Source organism: Lichenostomus cassidix, chromosome 6 (assembly GCF_008360975.1).
Source record: "Lichenostomus cassidix isolate B80296 chromosome 6, HeHo_3.0, whole genome shotgun sequence".
Lineage (NCBI taxonomy): Eukaryota > Metazoa > Chordata > Aves > Passeriformes > Meliphagidae > Lichenostomus > Lichenostomus cassidix.
In genome coordinates, this window is record NC_139487.1 from 2,143,955 (window position 1) to 2,165,473 (window position 21,519).

At 43.8% G+C, this 21,519-nt stretch overlaps 1 protein-coding gene across 1 annotated transcript; it reads right to left on the reverse strand.

Annotated features, from left to right (window-relative positions):
• Nucleotides 1-14,250: 14,250 nt before the first annotated feature.
• On the reverse strand, nt 14,251-17,141 carry FOXI2 (forkhead box I2). The gene is made up of 3 exons (XM_085064507.1): nt 16,727-17,141; nt 16,049-16,318; nt 14,251-15,869 (listed from the first exon to the last, which is right to left on the reverse strand). Exons 1-2 carry the CDS (start codon nt 17,139-17,141, stop codon nt 16,119-16,121), a joined length of 615 nt encoding a protein of 204 aa, XP_084920633.1. The 3' UTR covers nt 14,251-15,869; nt 16,049-16,118.
• Between the last annotated feature and the right edge of the window lie 4,378 nt (nt 17,142-21,519).

Here is a 21,519-nt window from a genome sequence, read left to right on the forward strand (position 1 = left end):
TTCTCGGTAAATAATACAATTAGTAATTGTAATAATAAATAATAAATAATAAATAATTCTCAGTCAAAAATACAGAATTATAGCGAAAAGGGGATTTTGTGCAGTGCAAATCTGAGAAAAAAAAGGATAAAAATATTGTGTTTTGCAAAGGTAACCAAGGCAACGTTCTCTTGTGTTTCTTGATCAATACAGTGTGAGCAAAACCATCATCTCAAGTAAGGACAGAACAGCATCACTCAAAAGTGTTCTGTAAACAGAATTATTTCTCCCCTGGATAGAGGAATTGAGAATATATCAGTGACCATGAGAGGAGGAGAATTCTCCTATTCTTTATAGGGAATTTCAAAGAAAAAAAAATGAGGAAAATCCAGAGTGATTGTGGCACTATAGGAAATTTTAAAAATCTATATAAATTTTAATATATAAATTTTTATATATTTTATAATATTTATTATAAATAATATAAAAATATTTTATATAATTTAAATATAATATATAAATTTAAACAGATATTTTTATATATTTTTATAAATTTAAATATATAATTTTTTATATATTTTCTAGATAGATTTTATATGTATAGGAAATTTTATATATGTTTTTTTTCTAGAGCACCAGACACATTACAGTGAATATTAAAACAATCAGATTGCAGCTGCTTGGGCAAAGAGCAATTCTTAGAATTAGCAGGGCAGAAAAAATATGTATATAACTAAAAATAAACTTCCTTCAACAGGAAACAACTTTCTGGGAGTATTCAGAGTAAAAAAAAGTCAATTTTCCACCTTTCCAAAGTTTCTGACCAGTTTTAATATTAATCTGAGATTAATATTATTATTTTCCATATCTGAGTCATATATTGTGTCTTCCAAAATAGATTGAAAAGCCTAATTTACCATATTACACTTTATTTATTCGAGGAGACATTTCAGGACTAGTTTGTTCAATTTAACATCCTCAGCTTCTGCTGAGAAACCTTCTCCTGGGTTGGAGATCCTGCAGTGTCACCCCAAAATTCCAGGTTATTTTGTCATTTTTTTGGGGTTTTCTCATCTCTTTAGGATCAGATTCATCTCCCATTGCTCCCACCTGCCCAATGGGACTATTTGGGAGGAAAATTTCTCTCAGTGATGGAGAATCCTCTCAGATTTTTGGGGAACAAAGTGATCCATCTGGTGCTCCAAGGAGCTCTCAGTGCTAACAAAGCCCCAGGAAGATGAAGGAAATCCTAATTACAGGAAAAGCAAAGAAAATCACTCATTACTATAAAAAATATAATTAATTTCCTAAGGATTTTGGGGTCTAACCTCCGCATTGTCCATGCTCTTGGTTTATTCAGCATTCCTGGATTTTCTCCTGGCTCTGAGGGTTTCATACTGGAGATGTCAGGGCAAGGAGAAGGAAAAAAAACCCCAAATATTTCACATTAAATTGCCCAAAAACCACAAGCGGGTGATGAATAAACTCTGCCAACCATCACTCTGTGCAAGGAATGCTTCAACACACTGAGCTGAGCAAAATCAGGGAGAAAATTCCTGTTTTCTGTGTGAGGAAAACACAACCAAAAATGTGTTACTGAGGTGACAAACTAACTTCTCAAAGATCCCATTTTCGGGTGTATTTTCGTGTATTTTTTTCGGGTATTTTCCTGGCACACCAGGCCCAAACATCCACGAATAAATGGGGGACAAATCCTGGCATATAAATATAAAAATATTTAGCTGCTGCTTTAGTGCAGAGGCAGAAAAAAACCTCCTCCTCCTCCCCCCTGGCAGGTGCTGGCTGGGCAGGGATGGGGAATTCGCCTGCAGGGATTCTCCTTCCTCCAAACCCTTTTTAGAGGGAAATATTGAACATTCCTCCCTGGCCCTGGCAGGCAGGTTGCTGCTGGAAGTGCAGCACATGAAAAGGTTCCATTTGTCAGTGTCAGCACGGGGAAAGGATCTTTTTATCCTCCAAGCAGCAAAAACCTCTCATCACCCAGTGGCGCCTAAACCTGAGATGGGATGGGAAGAGCCTCTCCAGCAATTCCAAAAGGATCCATTTTCAAAGAACACAGGGTTTAGGGAAAGACTAAAATTTGCCATAGTTGTGGCAAATATGCTCTGAGTCATGTTAGAGACATTATTTAAATTATTATTATAATTTAAAATATTTCCAGTGGGTTAATGAGCTCATCAATGGCAAACAACTCCCACCAAACAGTGCACAGGTTGGGTTGGGGTTTGGGTTTTTTCCAAAGATTCCAAGCTGAAGGGAGGTAAAATTGGCACTGCTTGGCCTGGAGAAGAGAAGGTTCTGGGGAGACCTTGGAGACTCTGCCAGTGCCTAAAGGAGCTGCAGGAGAGCTGGAGAGGGACTGGGGACAAGGGATGGAGGGACAGTGATGCCTAAAATGCTGGCAAAAATTGAGATGCAGACATGCAGTATAGGGAAAAGGGTGTTACCTTGGTTTAATAGGATCTCAGGTGCACCATGACCAAAAAAAGAGAGCTGGTAACTAACTGTATACAATTTATTCACCAATTAGCATACCTATCTAAAATTCCCCAGCAAGGTACCTAACAAATGAAGTAATTGCCCCCTTATTCTAATTACCTCTCCCCCCAAAAGGCTACAACTCAGTTTACAAAAACATTTCCCAGAGATGAAGCTCTGTTCAAGGCTGGTGCCTCATGCTCTTGAGATTGTGGAGATTGTTTCATTTTCTCCAAAGAATTCTGAGCAAGGCTAGAGTACAAGAGATATAAACATTTGGGCTAAGATACAGGGAGTGAAGTACAGGAATAGGAAAGGATATAAGGTATATAAAAAGGGTATAAAAGTATAATGAAAAAGGACAAAAAACCCATCAGGCATCAACAGGACACAGGGAATGGCTTCCCACTGCCAGAGGCCAGGGATGGATGGGATTTGGGGAAGGAATTGCTCCCTGTAGGGTGGGGAGCGATGGGCTGGAATTCCCAGAGAAGCTGTGGTGCCCCTGGATCCCTGGCAGTGTCCAAGGCCAGGCTGGACATTGGGGCTTGGAGCAGCCTGGGACAGTGGAAGGTGTCCCTGCCATGGCTGGGGTGGCACTGGATGGGATTGAAGGTCCATTCCAGCCTCATCCTGTGGTAAATCACCAAGAATTCCCATTCTCCTGCAATAACTCCCCCCTGGGGCTGTCTCTCAGCTCACCTGAGCACGTTGGCACCTTGGGGAGGTTCTGCTCCCCCTGGGATGTCCCTGAGCTTTGATCAGCTCCATCTCCTCCCAGCCTGACTCCCATTTCACATCCCAGGGAACAGAGGAACACTCAGGTTCCTCCTGTCAATCCCAGGAAGGAGCAGTTGGCTTTTACAATCCCACTGCTGCCTTTTATTCCATCTTTATGGCTCCATGGAGGAACAAGGAGAACTCCTGCTGCTTTTCCCATCGTGGATGTCTTGTTAAGAGATATCAAATCCTCTGCAGCTTTGTCAGAAACCTGACTCAGAGCAGTTTTTCTCCAGTTCCCAGATAAATGTCACCAACAAAACCCACACACAATTTATCAGCTCAGCTCTCAATCAGCTCCAACGAGGCACAAACCCCAAAGAGCTCTGACCAAACACAAAAACCAGAATATTAAAGGCACTCAGAAAGACGCTTAGAAAAAATATTTCCACATGAGGAAAACCTCACTCCACTTCCAAAAACCCCCAGAGGAGCTGAAAGCCTCTGGAAATCCTCCCCAAAGCTTTTAGGGCACAGATGGGTTCTCACCTTGACCCCAAGAACCTCAGTGTGTTTGGAGCTGCCCTTCAGAGAGCAGACTCACTGCAGGGCAGGAGAATGGAGCAGTTGGAGTGTTTTAAAAAAAGCTCTGACTGAATTTTCTAAAATACCTCCAGAGGGTTTAAAAGTATATCTAATAAAGGGTTTCCCCCTGGGTGAGGGGTTCAGGTGAATGGAAGAGTCCTTTAGGAGAAGAGGGTTGAAAGGAATTCTCTGCCTGCAGGAGCCTCTGCTGAGCACGAGGGTGTGAAATGAAGAATAAAGAGACTGCAGAGGTCACCGAGGGGCTGAAAAGGGTGACAGAGCACAGGAAATTGTGGAAAGGAGCAGAAACAGCCAGGAATGCTGCAGGGTCAGGATTTGGGGATCACCACAGCCAGCAGAGCTCTGCACTGAGAATTTCTGCACTGCCAGAGGCTGGGATTTAAACATTTTCCAGGCATTTAAATAGCCATTAACCCCCAGGATGGGTTTCTCTTTGGAATTCTCTCTTCCCACTCTACCCAAAACTCTCCAGCTGCTCTTAAAACAAAGAATCCTGCGAGGAAATCCTGCTCTGATGGGGAACCACATCTCTGCAAAGCTGGGTTTGGTGCAGGAAAATGCAACCTGGTGTTGTCCAAATTAAGAGGAGACCTCAGCAATCTATCCAGGGATTGGGAAAATGCACCTGATGTTCCCAAGGATTGGAAAATGCACCTGACATTCCCAGTCAGCATTTGTTAGTCCCAAAGAACAGCTTAAATGGAGTAAAGCCACCTGGCTTTTTCCACTGCTGCAGGATCAAACCTGTAGTGTAATTTAAACCAAATTACAAAAAAAAAAAAAAATTAAATTTTCTTTCATTTTTTTAGATGAAAAAAAAATAATAATAAAGGTTTTATTGGAGCAGCAGTTTGGTTGAAAATCTCTTTTTTCCTGGGACTGGCACGTCTGTTCTGATGGTACTGCAGTGACAAAAATACCCCTGAAAGAGGTGCAAATGGCACTTCAGCACAGCCCAGGTGAGCAGGAAAACAAGGCAGTAAAGGCTGTTAAAACAGTGCTCACTGGAGCAGAAAGTCAGAATGTCCTGAGCTAAACCATGGGGATTTATAGCTTCACTTCCCTCCCCCTGCCAGCTCCAAAATGGGTTTCCCCCTCTGCTGCCAGGGATGAAACTCTCCCTCAGTCTGGGGAGAAATGAGAATTTCAGCCCACGAGGGAAACATTTGTCCACCTGTCCTTTCTGAGAGCCAAAGAGAACCTTTTAAGAGCCACAGGTATTTTGCCTGGGGAGATTCCCTCTTCATCTTGGCCCTGACACCTCTCTGGGACACTTCTCAGCGCTTCGAGGAGCCAGCAGCAGCTATTCCCAAGGTGTTTGGTTTCTTTTTGCACAATCCTGTGACCTCAGAGCTTCCCCTGGAGTGACAGGTGATTGAGCAGGAGGGGCTGAACAAAGAGCTTTCCTCCAGAGCAGCTGCTTTGCTCTGCCAAAAAACCCATTTTCCAGCCTGGAAATGGGATAAAATTCTCAGCTAATGTTATTTTATCATGTTTCCTGCTGAAATATAATTGCAGAGTTGGATTGGACTTGATTGAGATGCAGCAAAGATGATTTTGAGCACCTCCTGATCACCTCTCAAAGCAAGCTGTCGGGATTTGGCTAAAATTTTCCAGCTTTGTGATTTTTCAGGGAACTTTGCAAGAGGTTCTGCACTGGGTGGCACAGATCATTAATAAGGTTTTTACTCCCTGCAATTTGGGACTTTGATTTATTGTTCTGGTGGTGACAGAGGGTTGGCATTGGTGCAGTTTGGAGCTGGAATGGCTGAGGTGGTGGCACAGCCTCAGAAATAACTCTGAAAATCTGAAATATGAGGTGCTGTTGGTTCTCACTGAAGGTTTTAAAAGCTTGTTGGTGTTTAAAGAGAAATCCAAGGATGGGAGGAACCACCAGAAAAGCTTTGGGGTTTTTTCTATAATTAACTTGCTCATACACACAACTGGAGTAGGACTGAAATCTCCAAATTGGAAATTTTTGGAATGTAAATCCTTTCTGCTCAGGGAGTGAAGATCAACACCTTCTCCAACTGCCCTAAAAAAAGCTTCTCCACCAAATAAAATCACAAATCCAACATCATTCAGTGCTTTTGGTTCAGGATCAGCCAGTTGTGATGGACTGAGAGAAAAAAAATTGGTGGAAATCCCATCCAGAGCTGGAATTGCAGCATTTTCAGCCCCTCAGTTCTAAGCACTGCCCATCAAACCAGAACAAAAATCTTCTCCACACACTGAACAAAAAACCAAAACTCTGTTCACCACTTCCATCCTTCCTCCCAGCAGTTCTTTTCCAAAGGGAAAACCACAACCCTCATTTCTCCCTGGAGCACTGCAAAGCCCCCCAGGAGAGCCAGCAATGTCAAAATGCAGGAAAAGAGAGCAAACAGAATCCCTGCAGAGTGGGGCAAAGTCAGAGGCAGAAATCAGCTCAGAGAACTGAATAAACACATAATGAAAATGGTGTAAAATAATTTTCACACTCCTGATCTCCCCCAGCATTCTGTGGGATTTCATAAGCAATGTTAGAACCATGAAACAGGCAGCAGAAAGCCCAGGGAATGGAATGGAATGGGGGGAACAGGGAATACTGAGCATTTTGTCAGCCAGAAATGCATTCGAGTCCCCTAAAGGTGTCTTTGCTCTTGCAAAGTTCTCCAAATCATCCCTTCCTGAAGCAAAGCCAGAAAGGTGGGAATAATCACCCAACTGAGCTTTAATTCCACTTTGCAGGAAGGTTCAACTCCCCTTTTTCCTGAAGGTCCTGCAGGTTTCTGCTCCTGATTTCCTAAATATCTAAGAAATAAAGTTATTTCCAAATATCTAGGAAATAAAGAACTGGGAAGTTCTTCCCTCCCTGTTTTCCTGATGGTCCTTTCTGCTCCTGATTTCCAAATATCTGAGAAATAAAGCTGGGAGGTTCTACACTCACTGTTAAAACCTTTTTGAGATGTTCAGAGAGAGGGAAATCCTCGTGCTCAGAGGAATCAGAGAAATTAAAACTTGCCCAAAAAAAGGCTGAGCACTGAGGAAATCAGTGCTCACCTCAGGAGTTCAGAACAAAATAAAACCAGATGGAAAAAGAGAGGAGGAAAACTGGGAGTCAGAAGAATTTATAAACCCTACAGGGTTTCTAATCCAAAAGGGTTCCAAAATTAATTCACAGGTAGAGAGGTTGGAATAAGAAGCTCAGAGCATTTTTTTTTGTTCCTGGCTCCTCACAGCAGCTTTTATTGAGGAACCAAATACTTCTGAAACTTCAAAATGAGTTGGAGAGAACCTTGTGAGAAACTTAATTTCCAAAGTCAATAATAATAATAACAATAATAATAATAATAATAATAATAATAATAATAACAACAACAATAATAATAATCACAATAAAAAGGTGTATTTAACACCTACCTCTGACAGGACTGAGCACTTCAGTTTCCTGGTCCTGGTTGGAAGCTTGAAATAAAAATAATTCCTTGTCTATCCTGCATTCTATCCAGGATTATCCACTGAATATTCCAAGTGTGGATTGACTCATTGAGCTGTTGGTTTTTGTCATCCATCACTAATAAAAAACTTTTCAAGCAGAGAAAGAAATACAATATAAATACAGCAAAGCACATGTTCTCCCACTTCTGGCTCCTGCACCCAAAAAAAAAGCTGATTTTCCCCCAAAACTTCTTCCCAGGGAGCTGAAAAGCAAACTTGTGCCATGGTTTGCTGCTCAGAGGGAGGAGCAGAAGCACAAGGAGAGTATTTAACACCTTTTATTGTTTAATTGCCAAAGCCAGGTGTGGGGAGAGAATGGGAATTAGAGGTGTTCTTGGTTAAATGGGAACAGGTTGGAAAGGAAATCAAATGAGGATAAATACAGCAGCAGGTGAATCCTTTGCCAGATGATTAAAGAAAACCAACCAACCAACCAAAAAAAAACACAAAAAAAAAAACCCCATAAAAAAACCCCCCAAAAAAACCCCCAAAACCAAAAACAAACAAAAAAACCCAAACAAACAAAAAAAACCCCAAAAACCCAAAAACCCAAAAAACCCCAACCAACCAAACCCCTCCCCCCAAAAATACCAAAACCCAACAAAAAAAAACCACAAAAAAACCAATCCCCCCCAAAAAACCCCTAAAATTCAAACCCAATCCCCTTTTGATTTTTCCAAATAAATAAACACAAAGCACAATTTTATGGCTCACAACCAGTAAATAACTGGTGGATTCCCTACTAGCAGATTTTCAAGAGAATATTCTCAGCTGAAATTTGGCTTCAGACTCTTTTCAGGACATTGACGTTTGGATCAATTATTCCAGAATTCTGACAGAGCTGGAAACCTAAAAAATTAAAATAAATCCTTCAGGGAAACAAGTGAGATGTACCAATCCAGATCTGAGGAGCTTCTCATGCACAACCATAGCTGGACTCTGAGAAATTCTCTTTACAATTGTGGTTTAAAGGTGACAAAAAGACAGGGATGGAGTTGAAATATTTGTAACTGAAGATTTTAATGAATCCTTGCCTGGGTGGATCTCACCTGACAATATGGGGAGGATTCTGCTCCAAAAGGATCAGGAAAATAATGATTTTAATGATTTAAAATGCAAAAAAATTTGCATTTTAATGATTTAAAATGCAATTAAAATTTTAATGATTTAAAATCATTTAATGATTTAAAATCAGTAAGTGATCCCTGGAAATGAGGTGAAATCAGAGTTGTCCTCTTGAAATTGTCCTTTAGAAGGTTGAAATCCTCAGCCAGGAACCAGGGAAATCTGAGATTTCACACTGCCCACAATAAAGAAATATTAAACTGCAAAGCTGAGACATTCAGAGGGCAGAGGTGACCCTGAGCATCTCAGTTCAGCCTCTGCAGAAAATGTAATTCAGCTGTCGAGGTGAATCCTATCCAAAATATGGGCTGAGAAGGGTTTCTCCTTAAAAATCAGCATCAGATATGGAATTGTGTGTGGTGTAGTTAAAAAATAAACAAACAATCAAAAACCCAACGAACAGGGGAAAAAAAAAAGAAGTATTTCCAACAGAAAAAACAAAGTGAAATGATGAATCCCCAAGGCTCAGCCTTGAGCACTCACCTCACAAGGAATTCCCAAAATTCGTTCTTCAAACAAGCCTTTGGCTTAAAAAAACCTTTAAAAAATCACTTAACTCCTTAAAACCCCTTAAAAATCTCTTAAAAACCCCTAATTATTACAGCCAGGGACAATAAAAAGATATAATTCAGAGGAACACAAATCTTCTGTGTCACCATTTCATCCTGAGTCACTGCAGGACACCACAAGCTCCTTTTTCTCCCCAGAAATTCCCTTCCAACCAAATCATCCTGGAGACAAATCCCAGCTTTCCTTTCCTTTCCTTTCCTCTCCTTTCCTTTCCTTTCCTTTCCTTTCCTTTCCTTTCCTTTCCTTTCCTTTCCTTTCCTTTCCTTTCCTTTCCTCTTTCCTTTCCTTTCCTTTCCTTTCCCTGAACCTTCAGGCTGACAGAGCTCCAGCCTCAGCTTCTCACATGGATTTGTATTTTTTGCAGACTTTTCTCACTCTGCTGTTTTCCCCTTTCATTCTCCTTGAGTTGATAATTCCTTCCCACCTCGCTGGGTGATTTTTCTCCCAGAAAAATCAATTATGATCCAAACACCATCACCCCCAAAATGTGATCACCCACAGCTACAAATCAGCCTTTGCCTGGCTTGGGGTTTATATCACTTTTTAGGGTGATTTTGCTTTCCTTACCTCATCTCTCCTCCTCGTGTTGGGGTGAGGATTGGTCACAAGTTGGGTTTGAGGATCCTGGAGGTATTTCCAACCGAAAATAATTTGGGATTCTGCAGAAAGAGCTGCTTTGCCTTAAAGGATGTGACAAAAAAATCCTAAATCTCCACGGGAGTGGCTTGGCTTTGCTGTGGGAAACTCAGTTGAAACTGCATCAATAAATATTCTACAAAACACATCTTGGATTTCTAGTCTTTCCAGGAGGGGTGGATGGAGTTTTCCCTGTATTTCTTTACAAGGTGAATTTATGATTTCCTGCTGTCTGCAGTGTGAAATGTGGAGAGGGAGAGTTCTTTTCAGGATCTCAGGAATTGGGAGAAAATTTTGGGAGGATGAAATTTTTTTTCTGGGTTGTTTTTTTCTGGGTTGTTTTACAGCCAGCAGGAGAAAACTGTTGGAAGTTACTGTGAAAACTGATGATTGCTGGTAAAAGATATCATAATTATTTGGATCACTCTGAATTATAAAATTCATCATTGCACTCCTGGCTATTGAGTTGTTCCAGAATTCAGCATTAGAAATGTCAGAGCAGTTTCTATCTTCTGACACCAATTTGTTTCTCCACGTTGAACCCAAATTTTTGTGCATAAAGTAAACCCCAGGGGAGCCCCAGGGGGTTGTGTGTGGATTTAAATTCAGAATTATCCTTCCAGCTGTGCTAGGACTGCCCTACCAGTATAAACCAGTACAGTTCTGCTGGCTCTGGCACTATTTAACTTCACAGACATATTTTCCATATGTTCCATATGTCCTCCAGGTTTTCTGCACTTTATTTCCCAAATTTTCTGGGTAGTTCCAACATTATTTGAAAGGCAAAAAACATTGCATGACAGATGATGAGTCAGAGAGGCAAAGTAAACACAGGAGGATAAATGGAAGCTGGGAGATGACAGCAGACTAATTTATCTTTATTTGAGGACTTATTTCCTTTTAGAAAAATGCAGGAGATCCACCAATTCTTCAGCTGAGAGTCTCATCTGCTAGAGCGTGAAAAATGAGTGGAGAAGAGGGGAAATGAGGGCAAAGTGGGCAGAAGGTTGCAGAAGAGGCTGGAAGGAGCTCAGACTGTGCCTCACAGTGCCCTGTGTGGGGTGAGGGATTGGCAGCAGCTCCTCACACCTCCTCAGAGGGAAAAAGGGAGAAATATCAACCCAAAAAAGGGGTGAAATGTGAGTTTTAAAAGGTTTTTTTTTTTCAGCACAGCAGGGTTATTTTGGTGAGCAAACCCTGAGGGAGGTGAGGGTGAGCTTGCAGAGGAGATGTCAACTGCAGCACTTGGGGGAAAAAGCAAGTTTGGGTGAGGAGAAAACACTGCAGGTTTGGTGAGAGGTGAAATGCAGGAGGAGGAGAACTATGGGGGTGAAAGGGAAACTTTATATTATATGTTATATAATATATATAACATATAATATGTTATGTTATATTATATTATATATATAACATATTCCTGTTATATGGAAGAGAGAAATGTTCCAGTAGAGCTGTGACTGTGTTGACTCAGAAAATGGAGAGATGATTCTGTCAAGAGGACTGATTTTATCAAACTGAGTAGAAGGAGGGAAAGAAAAACCCATTTGAAGGTGGATATTCATGAGATCTGCAGAAGGTGCTGTGGTGGGAGAGCTCTGCAGCTCCAAACTATCAATTCAGCCCTTTAAACCCCAAATCAATCAGCCCTTGATGGATTTAAATCCATGAGGAGTTTTTGCAGGGAGGGAAGGAGAGGTGAGCTGGGTTTGCCTTGGCCGCCTGAGGGGATTGATTCGCTAATTTAATCAGAATATTTGGTGTCATCCCTACCTGTAACACAGATTATGGTTGATTAAAAATTCATCCACAAGAGGAGCAGCTGAGACTTGATCTCCACTTGAAGGAGCAGCTCCAGCTTTTACATTTCTATTAATTTTATTATTTTTTATTAATTTTTATTAATAAAACTCTGCTGCTTCATTGTTTTTTAGCAATCACCCTTTCACTCCCACTTCCATATCCCCTTGGGAATTTTGGTGTATTCCTGGCAGGACCTTAGTGAACCCCAAAATCTCTGCCTCTCCTACAAATCCACCCAAATTCTGCCTCCTTAACTGGGGAAAAATCACCTTTGGAACCCAAATCTGAGGGTGAACCCCTTGGAGGGACTGAAAGGCAAAGTCACAAATGCTTTTTCAGTATTTTTACTGAAATTTTCAGCATTTTCAGTATTTTTACTGAAATTTTTCAGTATTTTCAGTATTTTTATTCCTGCCTGGAAGAGGGGAGGGAGAAGGAATTAACTCCCTGGGAAGCTAATTGTGGTAATTAGCTGCTGGAGAAGGGAGCAGGGAATTAAAATATCAACATTTATCACGAATGTGTCATTATCCAACAAAGAGCAGAAACTCGAAGCGTTCTGAGTCATAGCAGATAAAAAATGCCAGTTTGCTCTGCAGCCTGAATATCTCTGGGGTTGAGTGCTAAAATTTAGTGTTAACAGCACTTGGTGCTCAAATCCCTGATAGAACTTCCCATCTAAATTGAGGTGGATAAACCTCTCAATTTTCATTTTCATAGGTAAATATATATATTAAAAATAGAGTTTTAAAATATGTCATTATTAAAAGTTAGATCCATTATAAATGAGATTTATGTATTTGAAGCAGAGATTGAGTTTGAGCACTTAAAATTTCTTATTTTTTCAAATTCCCCCTGAAGTCCCAGCAGTCCAACCCCTTCTCCTCTGCTCATGGCTGAGTTGGTGTCTTAGGAAAACCCTTTGGACAGCTAAAAACACAATAATATTTTAATGCAATATGTGCCAAATGAGCCATTTTTGGATTATTTTAGATCAGCAAGTCAATCTTTCCCTGCCCTGTCCAGGGCAGATGTGCAAATTCCAATTCTCTCACCCCACTGTGTTGGCAAACACAACACTCTGCTCGAGGACAAACCTGGACACAGAATTTTCCTTCCCTAAAAAAGGAGAAAATCTCTCCTTTAAGCTTATTTGCAGGAAGAAGCTGTGATTCCCTGCCTTCCCATCCTGAACCAACAGCTTTAAAACCCTCTTTTATTTATTGTAGCTTAACAAGCTGCGAGAGGTTTATTTACTTCATTAGAGAAACCAAAAAAAAAAAAATCCAGGAATTCTTGCTGGAATCTTCTCACCTCTGGTTTGCACCTCACAAGGTTTAAATAAATCCCTTGTTCACCTCCACTTGGACATTGGAAAGAACTTTTATTGGCTTTAATTACCTTCAGACTGTAGGAAAATTGTCCTAATTGGAGCAAAAAGCTCCAGGGTGGAGTTCTAAGCCATTTCATAAAATGCCCGATAACATTCATTAAACTTTCCAAAAGCATTTTAAAGTAATACAAAATCCCAGCTAGAAATGAGCAGAAAAAAACCCCAAAAGTTTATTTTAAAAGCAGTCTGTGCTGATCTGCTGCTGTGAAGGGATCAGAAAGCCTTGCTGGTGAGAATTCCAGGACAGGAAATGGGTTTGCATTGGCTTTTCTTAGTTTGAAGGAAAATTAATAAATTCATCTTAAAGTGAGGGAACACTAACAAATGTCTTTGGGCTCAGCATGAGCAGTGGCACTGGGCAAGTTTAGCCCATAATGGAAATAAAATAAAATAAAATAAAATAAAATAAAATAAAATAAAATAAAATAAAATGAAATAAAAATGAAATAAAATAAAGTAGTCAATTCTATCAAAACCTGGCAGTTGTAAAAGATCTAAGCTGTTATCAGAGCCAATAGTATGAAATCCTTCACCAAGCACAGCAGAAATCACCCAAAAAATAAAAAATTCTTCCTTTTTTCTCTGTGGTTATACAGGTGATGAAAAAATCCCAAATTCTCGTGGAGTGTTGCTGTCTGGCACCACTGCAGCAGGAAAAGCCACAGCTCTGGCTGTTCTTATCCCCAAAGCAATAAATCCAGGATATCCCTGGCAGGACAAAATCCCAAAATCCCAAAATTCCCACACCACAGAGCTCCAAAATGAATCCTTCACACCCAGCCTGATCCTACCACATTTATTCCCAAATATTTTCCCCCAGGAGGAGAAGCTCCATCTCCTGCAGCATGGAATTGCAGACAACCCATGCAGAAGGATGAGTTTCCTGATTATTTTATGGAATAACAACTGCTTACAACTTCCTTTCCCTCGATCCCTTTTGACTCCCAGCAGTGACAAGAACATGGAAACTCAATCATGGATTGATTTTCCCCCTAACAACACAAAATTTAATACTCCCTCTTCTGTTTTCCACCAAAAAAAAAAGCAATATTATCCCACAGCAAAGCACAGGGAAATGCTGGTGCTCAACAAGGATTTATCACAGGCAAGCGTTGGAGTGGATGGAAAATTGAAAAGAGAAAAGTGGAAATAAATTGGATTTATCCCATCCTGTTTGCATTTGTGATGGGCTCCTGCTAAGTGATAATCACGCTGAAAACTGAGATTTATCACTTTTGCAACCGGATTGAAATAGAACTGGGACTGGAATAGCGGCAATTAAAGCCAGGGAAATGATTCACAGACTCATTGCTGGGGAGATGAAACCTCCAGCTCTGCTTCCCAGCTGCTGCCTGCCTGCCCTGCCCAGCCAGGGGAATTCCCTGGGTGGTTTTGGGAATTGCCTGGGTGGTTTTGGGAGTTCCGTGGGTGGTTTTGGGAATTCCCTGGGTGGTTTTGGGAATTCCCTGGGTGGTTTTGGGAATTCCCTGGGTGGTTTTGGGAATTCTGCATTCCTCCAGGTTAATCCAGTGGATACCCCCGGGTTTTTTGGCACACAAACCCAAAATCCCTGGGAGCAGAGGTCACTCGGCCCTTCTGGGGAGGAGAAGCTGCCAGGATGAGCAGGGCTGTGTGGATGATTTTTGGGAATCTCCAGCCCTGAGCTGAGCTCAAAGCACAGCCCTGCAATTAAATGTAAAAATGCAAACCCTCCTTTCCTGCCCTGCATCGCTGCCTGCTCCCAAAAACTGATTTCTGAGGCTTTGATAGCCTTTCTCTTCCTCATTCAGGCCAACACTTTGCTCCAGAGTAAAGAAATCCTGGATGTTTATCCTGCTGGATAAAGGAACAGCCTCAATCCCTATTTCCAGGGGTTTTTCCATAAATAATGAACTAAAGTTGGTGTTTCCTTCCCAGAGCTTCACCTTCCCCTAGGAAAAGCACAGCACAGAGTGGAGCTTCCAGAACTCTGTTTTTCTCCCAAGTTTTTCCATAACTTACTGATATAATTCCAATTTTCCAATGCACCCTGGCTGATGTGAACTGGGAATTTCTTGCTCTGTTTGGGTTCTCCCTCAGGAGGTGAAACCTTTTCAGTGCTATTTAGTTTATTGGGGGAAAATGGTGAAAATGCTGCTCCAGTCCCTGACAGCACAGGAGGCACAAATGGCTCAAAATCCCAGTCAGATTTATGGAATAGAATCACAGAATATCCTGAGTTAGGAGGGAACCCCCCAGGATCACTGATTCCAACTCCTGGCCCTGAACATTTCTAACCTCAGCCCTGGATTTTTAACATTTCCAAGATCTGGGATACAGCAGAAATTGCATCTCACTGCAAGAGCATCCTGGAATTCTCATTTGTGCTAAATTTCTTTAGCTCACACAGACATGGCTCTTCCTTCAGGCAGTTTTGCTCCCAGGGATTGCAACTTCCCTGCTCCAATGGTTTATTTTAAAAAAATCTCCTTTTCTTTCCCATACACAAAAATAGAATTAGAGCACAGCAGGAGCACAGAGAAATACAAATAATGGCTTCCATTACACATTGGATCATCACCTCAAACAGTCCTGGAAAAGGTTCTGAAATGGAATGTGGTCCTTTCACTGAGCTATCCGTGGATTTCCCTGCCCCAGGATCCAGGTGAGATTTCAAACACCACTTTGAAGCACCTGCAGCCTCCTGGGGTTCTGTTTTCCTGCTTTCCAGGGTCTTGTGGTGGCATTTTGTCCCAGGGCAAACAGTTTTCTCAAGGGGAAAATCGGGAATTCAGCCCTTACAGTCGGATCTGGAGCTTTGTATCCAGGAGCAGAAGGAAATGTGGGTTCAGTGGAATCATTTCTCACCCAGCTCTGAGCTGCAGTGTCCTCGCTGGGTCTGGGGAAAACTCCTCCAGCTCTGCCAGGCAGGATTCTCCATCCTTCCCGTGTGCAATGAGTGCCCATTCCTTAGGGAATGAATATCGCAGTCCAGAGGCAGCTTGGATCCTCGGGCAGGATCCTACTGACTTGGGAAAGCAAACGGAGGGAATCGTTTAAATGTCTTCTGACTCGAAAACCCCTGGAAAATAATAATGAGCATAATGTTTGCAAAGGAGATACTTTAAAATAAAACATACCACATTTTGGGCCAGGAAAAAGTCATTTTGTACAGGAGGGAGAGCAGCACCTGCGGCAGCCCTGGGGACACCGTGAGGTGCTCAGCGCAGCTGTGGTTATAAATTCCGTATAAAAACTTACATTTCCGCAGTACGAAAATAATCCTGTCCGTGCCTGAGCTCAGCTGGGGTGCCCGGGGAGCGCCGCTCAGTCAGGCCTGACCCCCGGCGTGGCCGTAGCGGGCGGTGGCATCGGGCGGGGCTGGCCGTGTCACCCTGCGGTCCCCGCCGCTGTCCCCGGCAGCCTCCGCCGCTCCTGCCGCCTCCGCCCGCCGCCTCCTCCTCCTCCTGAAATTCCCGTTGTCGAACATCTTCTCGCAGTTGGGATCCAGGGTCCAGTAGCTGCCTTTGCCTGGGGACACAACGAGCTCGGTGGCTCCCATCGCCATCCTCATCCCCGCGGATCCCTGCGCATCTGTGCGCTCTGCATCCCCGCGCTTCCCATCCCCATCCCGCGCATCCCTGCGCTCCTCATCCCCGCGGATCCCTGCTCTCCTCATCCCCGCGGATCCCTGCTCTCCTCCTCCCCGCGGATCCCTGCTCTCCTCATCCCCGCGGATCCCTGCTCTCCCAATCCCAATCCCAGTCCCAATCCCCATCCCCATCCCCATCCCCATCTCCATCTCCATCCCCGCGGATCCCCGCTCTCCCCATCCCCATCCCCATCCCCATCCCCATCCCCATCCCCATCCCCATCCCCATCCCCATCCCCGCGCTCCCAAATCCCGATCCCCATTCCCATCCCCGCCCCGCGGCTCACCCGGATCGTCCTCCTCCCTGGGCACCTTCCTGAAGCAGTCGTTGAGGGAGAGGTTGTGGCGGATGGAGTTCTGCCAGCCCGCCCTGCCGCGCCGGTAGAAAGGGAAGTTTTCGGCCACGAAGTGGTAGATCTGGCTGAGCGTGCGGCGGCGGCCGGGCGCGCTGTGGATGGCCATGGCGATCAGCGCCGAGTACGAGTAGGGCGGCCGGGCTGGGGACAGCGGCGACAGCGCCGGCCAGCCCCGCTCCGCCCCCGCGGAGCCCAGCGCGGCCCCGGAGGGCAGGCACGGAGCGCCGGGCCCGCCCAGCCACAGGTACGGGTTGGCGGCGGGGCGCGGCGGCGGCGGCGCTGGGAAGGGAGCGGAGCATCCCGCGGCGGCCCGCGGATCCCGGCCCGGCGGCCCGAAGGGGTGCATGGTGCGGGGACAGCTCCGAGAGCACCCTGCCGCCCCTTAAATCCCGGGGGACCCCCGGGGGGGCCGCAGAGACCCCTCCGTCCCTCCCTCCCTCCGCCCCGAGGGTCCGCCCCGCGCCGCCCCGTTCCGCAGGTGCGGAGGAGAGGAAAAACCGCGGGTGATGGGGAATGGTCCGGGACAGGACAGGCGGGGGGGAATGGTCCGGGACAGGACAGGCGGGGGGCTTGGGAGTGACAGCAGGGCAGAGCTGAGCCAGCAAGGAGCTGGAGCTGGGGAGAGAGGCCAGAGGAGGCTGCAGGATGAGCAGAGCATGGAGCAGCTCTGCTGAGGGGAAAGGCTGGGATTGTTGAGCCTGGAGAGAAGCTTTGGGGTGACCAAACTGTGGCCTTGCAGGGCCTGACGGAGCTATGAGAAAACTGGGGAGAAACTGTTTGTGAGAGGCAGGAGTGACAGGACTGGGGATAATGGCTTTAAAATGACAGAGGAGGGTGAGATGGGATATTGGGAAGGAATTATTCCCGTGAGGGTGGGGAGGGGCTGGGATGGAATTCCCAGAGAAGCTGTGGTGCCCCTGGATCCCTGGCAGTGTCCAAGGCCAGGCTGGACATTGGGGCTTGGAGCAGCCTGGGACAGTGGAAGGTGTCCCTGCCATGGGATGGGATGTTTAAGGTTCCTTCCAACCCAAACCATTCTGGGATTCTATAATTCTATGGACACCAGACCTGGCTGATCCCACCTTCCGTGTCCTTCCACCAAAAGAAACAAAGTCTCCCAGCCACAAGAGCCTCATCCTGCAACAAAGAAATTAGCAGGAATCAGGGAAAGGGATAAAGATGTGTAAACCCAAATGCACACTGCAGAATTAGAAATAGCCGATTTTTATCACTGTCGAGGTTCATCTGAATGTCACTTACTTCAGGCATATTTATAGAAGATCTTCATTAAATCTCAGAAGTGTGAGAGGAGATATTCCTCTCATGTCAGTGAAACGAATTCAGGAAAGAATTTGACCCCAAATATTATTTAACTGCAGTGCTCTCAGTGATTACCTGTCCAGCAGCAAATCGACCTCCAGGAATCACAGGCATGGATGCTGCTGGTTTATTTTCCGTGGCATAAACATTGTCTTTTTCAGTGGCACTGCTGGCCTGTGATATTATTTATTTTAGTCATTGCCTCGTTGCAAACTCGACGTGGGTTTGGCTGAACTTTTGTGGAAGTCACAGACATCTCCCGTGCAAACAAGAGAATTTGATTCGCATATTTCCAAACATCCCCAGTTACAAACCGACAGAGAGCTCATTAAACTGTCCCCTTCTCAGCTGAGCTGACAGCCGAGGACACAAAAACCCACCTATTCGTGGATGCTGTTTCTTTTTGCTTTGCAGAAATGGCTTTGCCGGGAAGCAGCAATCCCTGGGAAACACCCAAACACGGTTTAACTCCTCGATGAACGCGAAAAAAAAAACCTTTCCGCTGTGGAATGCGGAGCTTTTACAACGTTTCTCCCATTATTTTACCATTTCCCCTGGATTCCCAAGGCGAGGAATGGGTCGGGATGCTATGATCGAGGGGCTGCAGTGGCTTTTGCGGGTCTCTGGGGTGTTTTAAACCCCGCATTGCTCAGCAGAGCTTCTTCATCGGTGTTTCCTCTCCGCTTCCCGGAGGATGCTCCTTCTCCCCTCTCCGCCCGGCAAACAGCGTCACTCGCCCGGCAAGCTGGCTGTGGAGCTGCGGGGATGCCGCTGGGTTATCCCGGTGTCATTCCCGGGAAAAGGCAGGATAGGGAATCGCGGGCTGGCCGTGCCATCTAGCGGCACCGGGAGAGCCTGGGATGTGCTCATCCTGCTGCTGCTGCTGCTGCTGGCACCATCCCTGCCCTGTGCCCCCAACCCCCAAAAACAGGGTGTTTGCGGCATCATATAATTTAAAAAAAAAAAAAAATTAGTTAACTAATTAAATAGCCATTCCAGCTAGGAATGGGCTGGGAGGGAGTCAAATCTCATCCCCTTTCCGCTATCCCAGGCTGCTCCAAGCTCTGTCCAGCCTGGCCTTGGATAATTCCAGGTATCCACAGATTCTCTGGGAATTCCATCCCATCCCCTCCCCACCCTCACACGGAAGGATTTCTCCCGAATATCCAATCTGTCTGTCGGTTTGAAGCCATTCCCGCCTGTCCACAAGTCCTGGGGGAAAATCTCTCTCCAACTTTCCATTATTTCTCTCCAGCCTTCATTTTTTCTGATCACCAGCAAATCTGAGACTCCTCACATCCCAAAAATGTGCTGGCAAAGCTCAGGAATTTGGGGCAGTAAAATTTCTCCCCCTGGCACGGTGATCCTGCAGATTTTGTTGCTGGGAATGAAATCATCTCCCCTGCATGGAATGGGAATAAATTCCCTGTTTATTGCTCTGCTCAGAGCACAGCAAACCTGAAGGAGGGGAGTGAGCAGGGCAAGGTTGGGAGATAAAAATGCAGAAATTCACCTCGACTGAGTATTTCTGAAAAATCTGATTGAAATGGGAGTGGTTTGCACCAAAAGCATCAGTTTGGTTTCTCCTGGAATGGCAGAAGTTGGAATAAACTCCCCTTATTTCAAATAAAATTTGGGAAAGAGTGAAGGACAAACAGGTGGTGAGAAAGAACAAACAAGTCTTCTAAAAAAGTATTCAGAGTTTATCAAAACAGAAAAAAACCCAGAAAATATAATAAATAATAATCCAAATTTTATTTTGGCATCATAATTTCTTCTGGTCTGACAGCATTTAGCTACAAAGTGACATTTTTCAGGTCAATCACGACAATTATTAGGTAACAAATGGATATTTTTTGAGGTCAATCAGTCTGTGGCAATTGAAACATTGAAATTGCTTTGCCAAATACCTTTAAACGTTGAAACTGCACTCTGTATTCTCATTTATTTTGTTATCTGACTTCCAGCCCCTTTCCATGGCCCTGTGCTGAGAATGCCTTCACTCAAGAGAAATTTGCATTTTTCAACCTTTTGTGTCTCAAAATGAGGGAATTTGCATAAACCAAAGTGTTTGGCATCGAATTCAGCTCCTCAGGTATCATATTCTGATTATTTGAATTTATCCACTTTGCATGGCTAAATCATCTTACATGGTTTTGTTTCTAGGCGCTTCATGAGAATTTATGGTTTGGATTTCATCCCTATTTTTTTCTCACCTATATCAGAGTTTCCCTTTCAATGTTAATTAATTTAATAATTATTAAATTATTTAATTCAATAATTTCATTTTCTCCCTGCCCACCTACCAACAAAAGCTGTAAGAACAATTCCAATTTAACGAAAAGCTTTGGAATGTTCTTTTAGAAAATTTGATGTTCTTTTAGGAAGTTTTGCATCTTAAAAAGAAAAAGAACATTAAAACTCAGCATTTGTCTTTCAAATATTGAGCTTTCCTCTTTCATATATTGAGGCTTCTCCTCTGGTCTTTCATAGAGTTTATCAGCCAAGGTTTAACAAATTTGGGTCAAATATTAGGAATTAATTTTTGCTTAAGAAAACTAGGACTTATTTAAAAAAAAAAAAAAAAGGAACCACTACCATTATTTTAATATTTCTGACATTTACAACATACATAAATTTTCCCTTATAAATGCAGAGACTGCATATAGAAATTGATGTTTTTAGCTGTAAAATAAAGTCAGTTTTGCTCCTTTCTGAGCAAAAGATTCCAGCTTGACAAGCATAAGGATCAAACAATATTAATAACCTCACACCATGACAAGACCACACATTCCTTCATTAAGTTTCCCTTCACTCTACTCAGACCTTTCTTTATTTTTCCTTCTCATTAAAACGATCAGAGCTCAAGCCCTGGAATTCAGAAGCAGCTGCATCGAAAAATAAATTCCCTGCAGCATCACTGAGGAGCACAGGGGATGCAAATCACTCTGCAGGAGCTGGAAAATGAGAATATTCCAGTGGACATCTCCAGCCTGGCTCTCTGTGCCTTCCCCAGTGCTGGGAAGGCATCTGAGGGAAAAGTTATCCAAAAAATCATCAATTAATGCTTTTACCACATCTATTTGTTGTTTGGGTTTTTTTTTTTCTTTTCCCAGCTGGAATGCTGGGAATGGCTGTGGGAGCTCCTGGATGGGATAATGGGATGGGATGGGATGGGATGGGATGGGATGGGATGGGATGGGATGGGATGGGATGGGATGGAATGGATTGGGATGGGATGGGATGGGATGGGATGGGATGGGATGGGATGGAATAATGGGATGGGATGGAATAATGGGATGGGATGGGATAATGGGATAATGGGATAATGGATGGGATGGGATGGGATGGGATGGGATAATGGGATGGGATGGGATGGGATAATGGGATGGGATGTCCTGGAG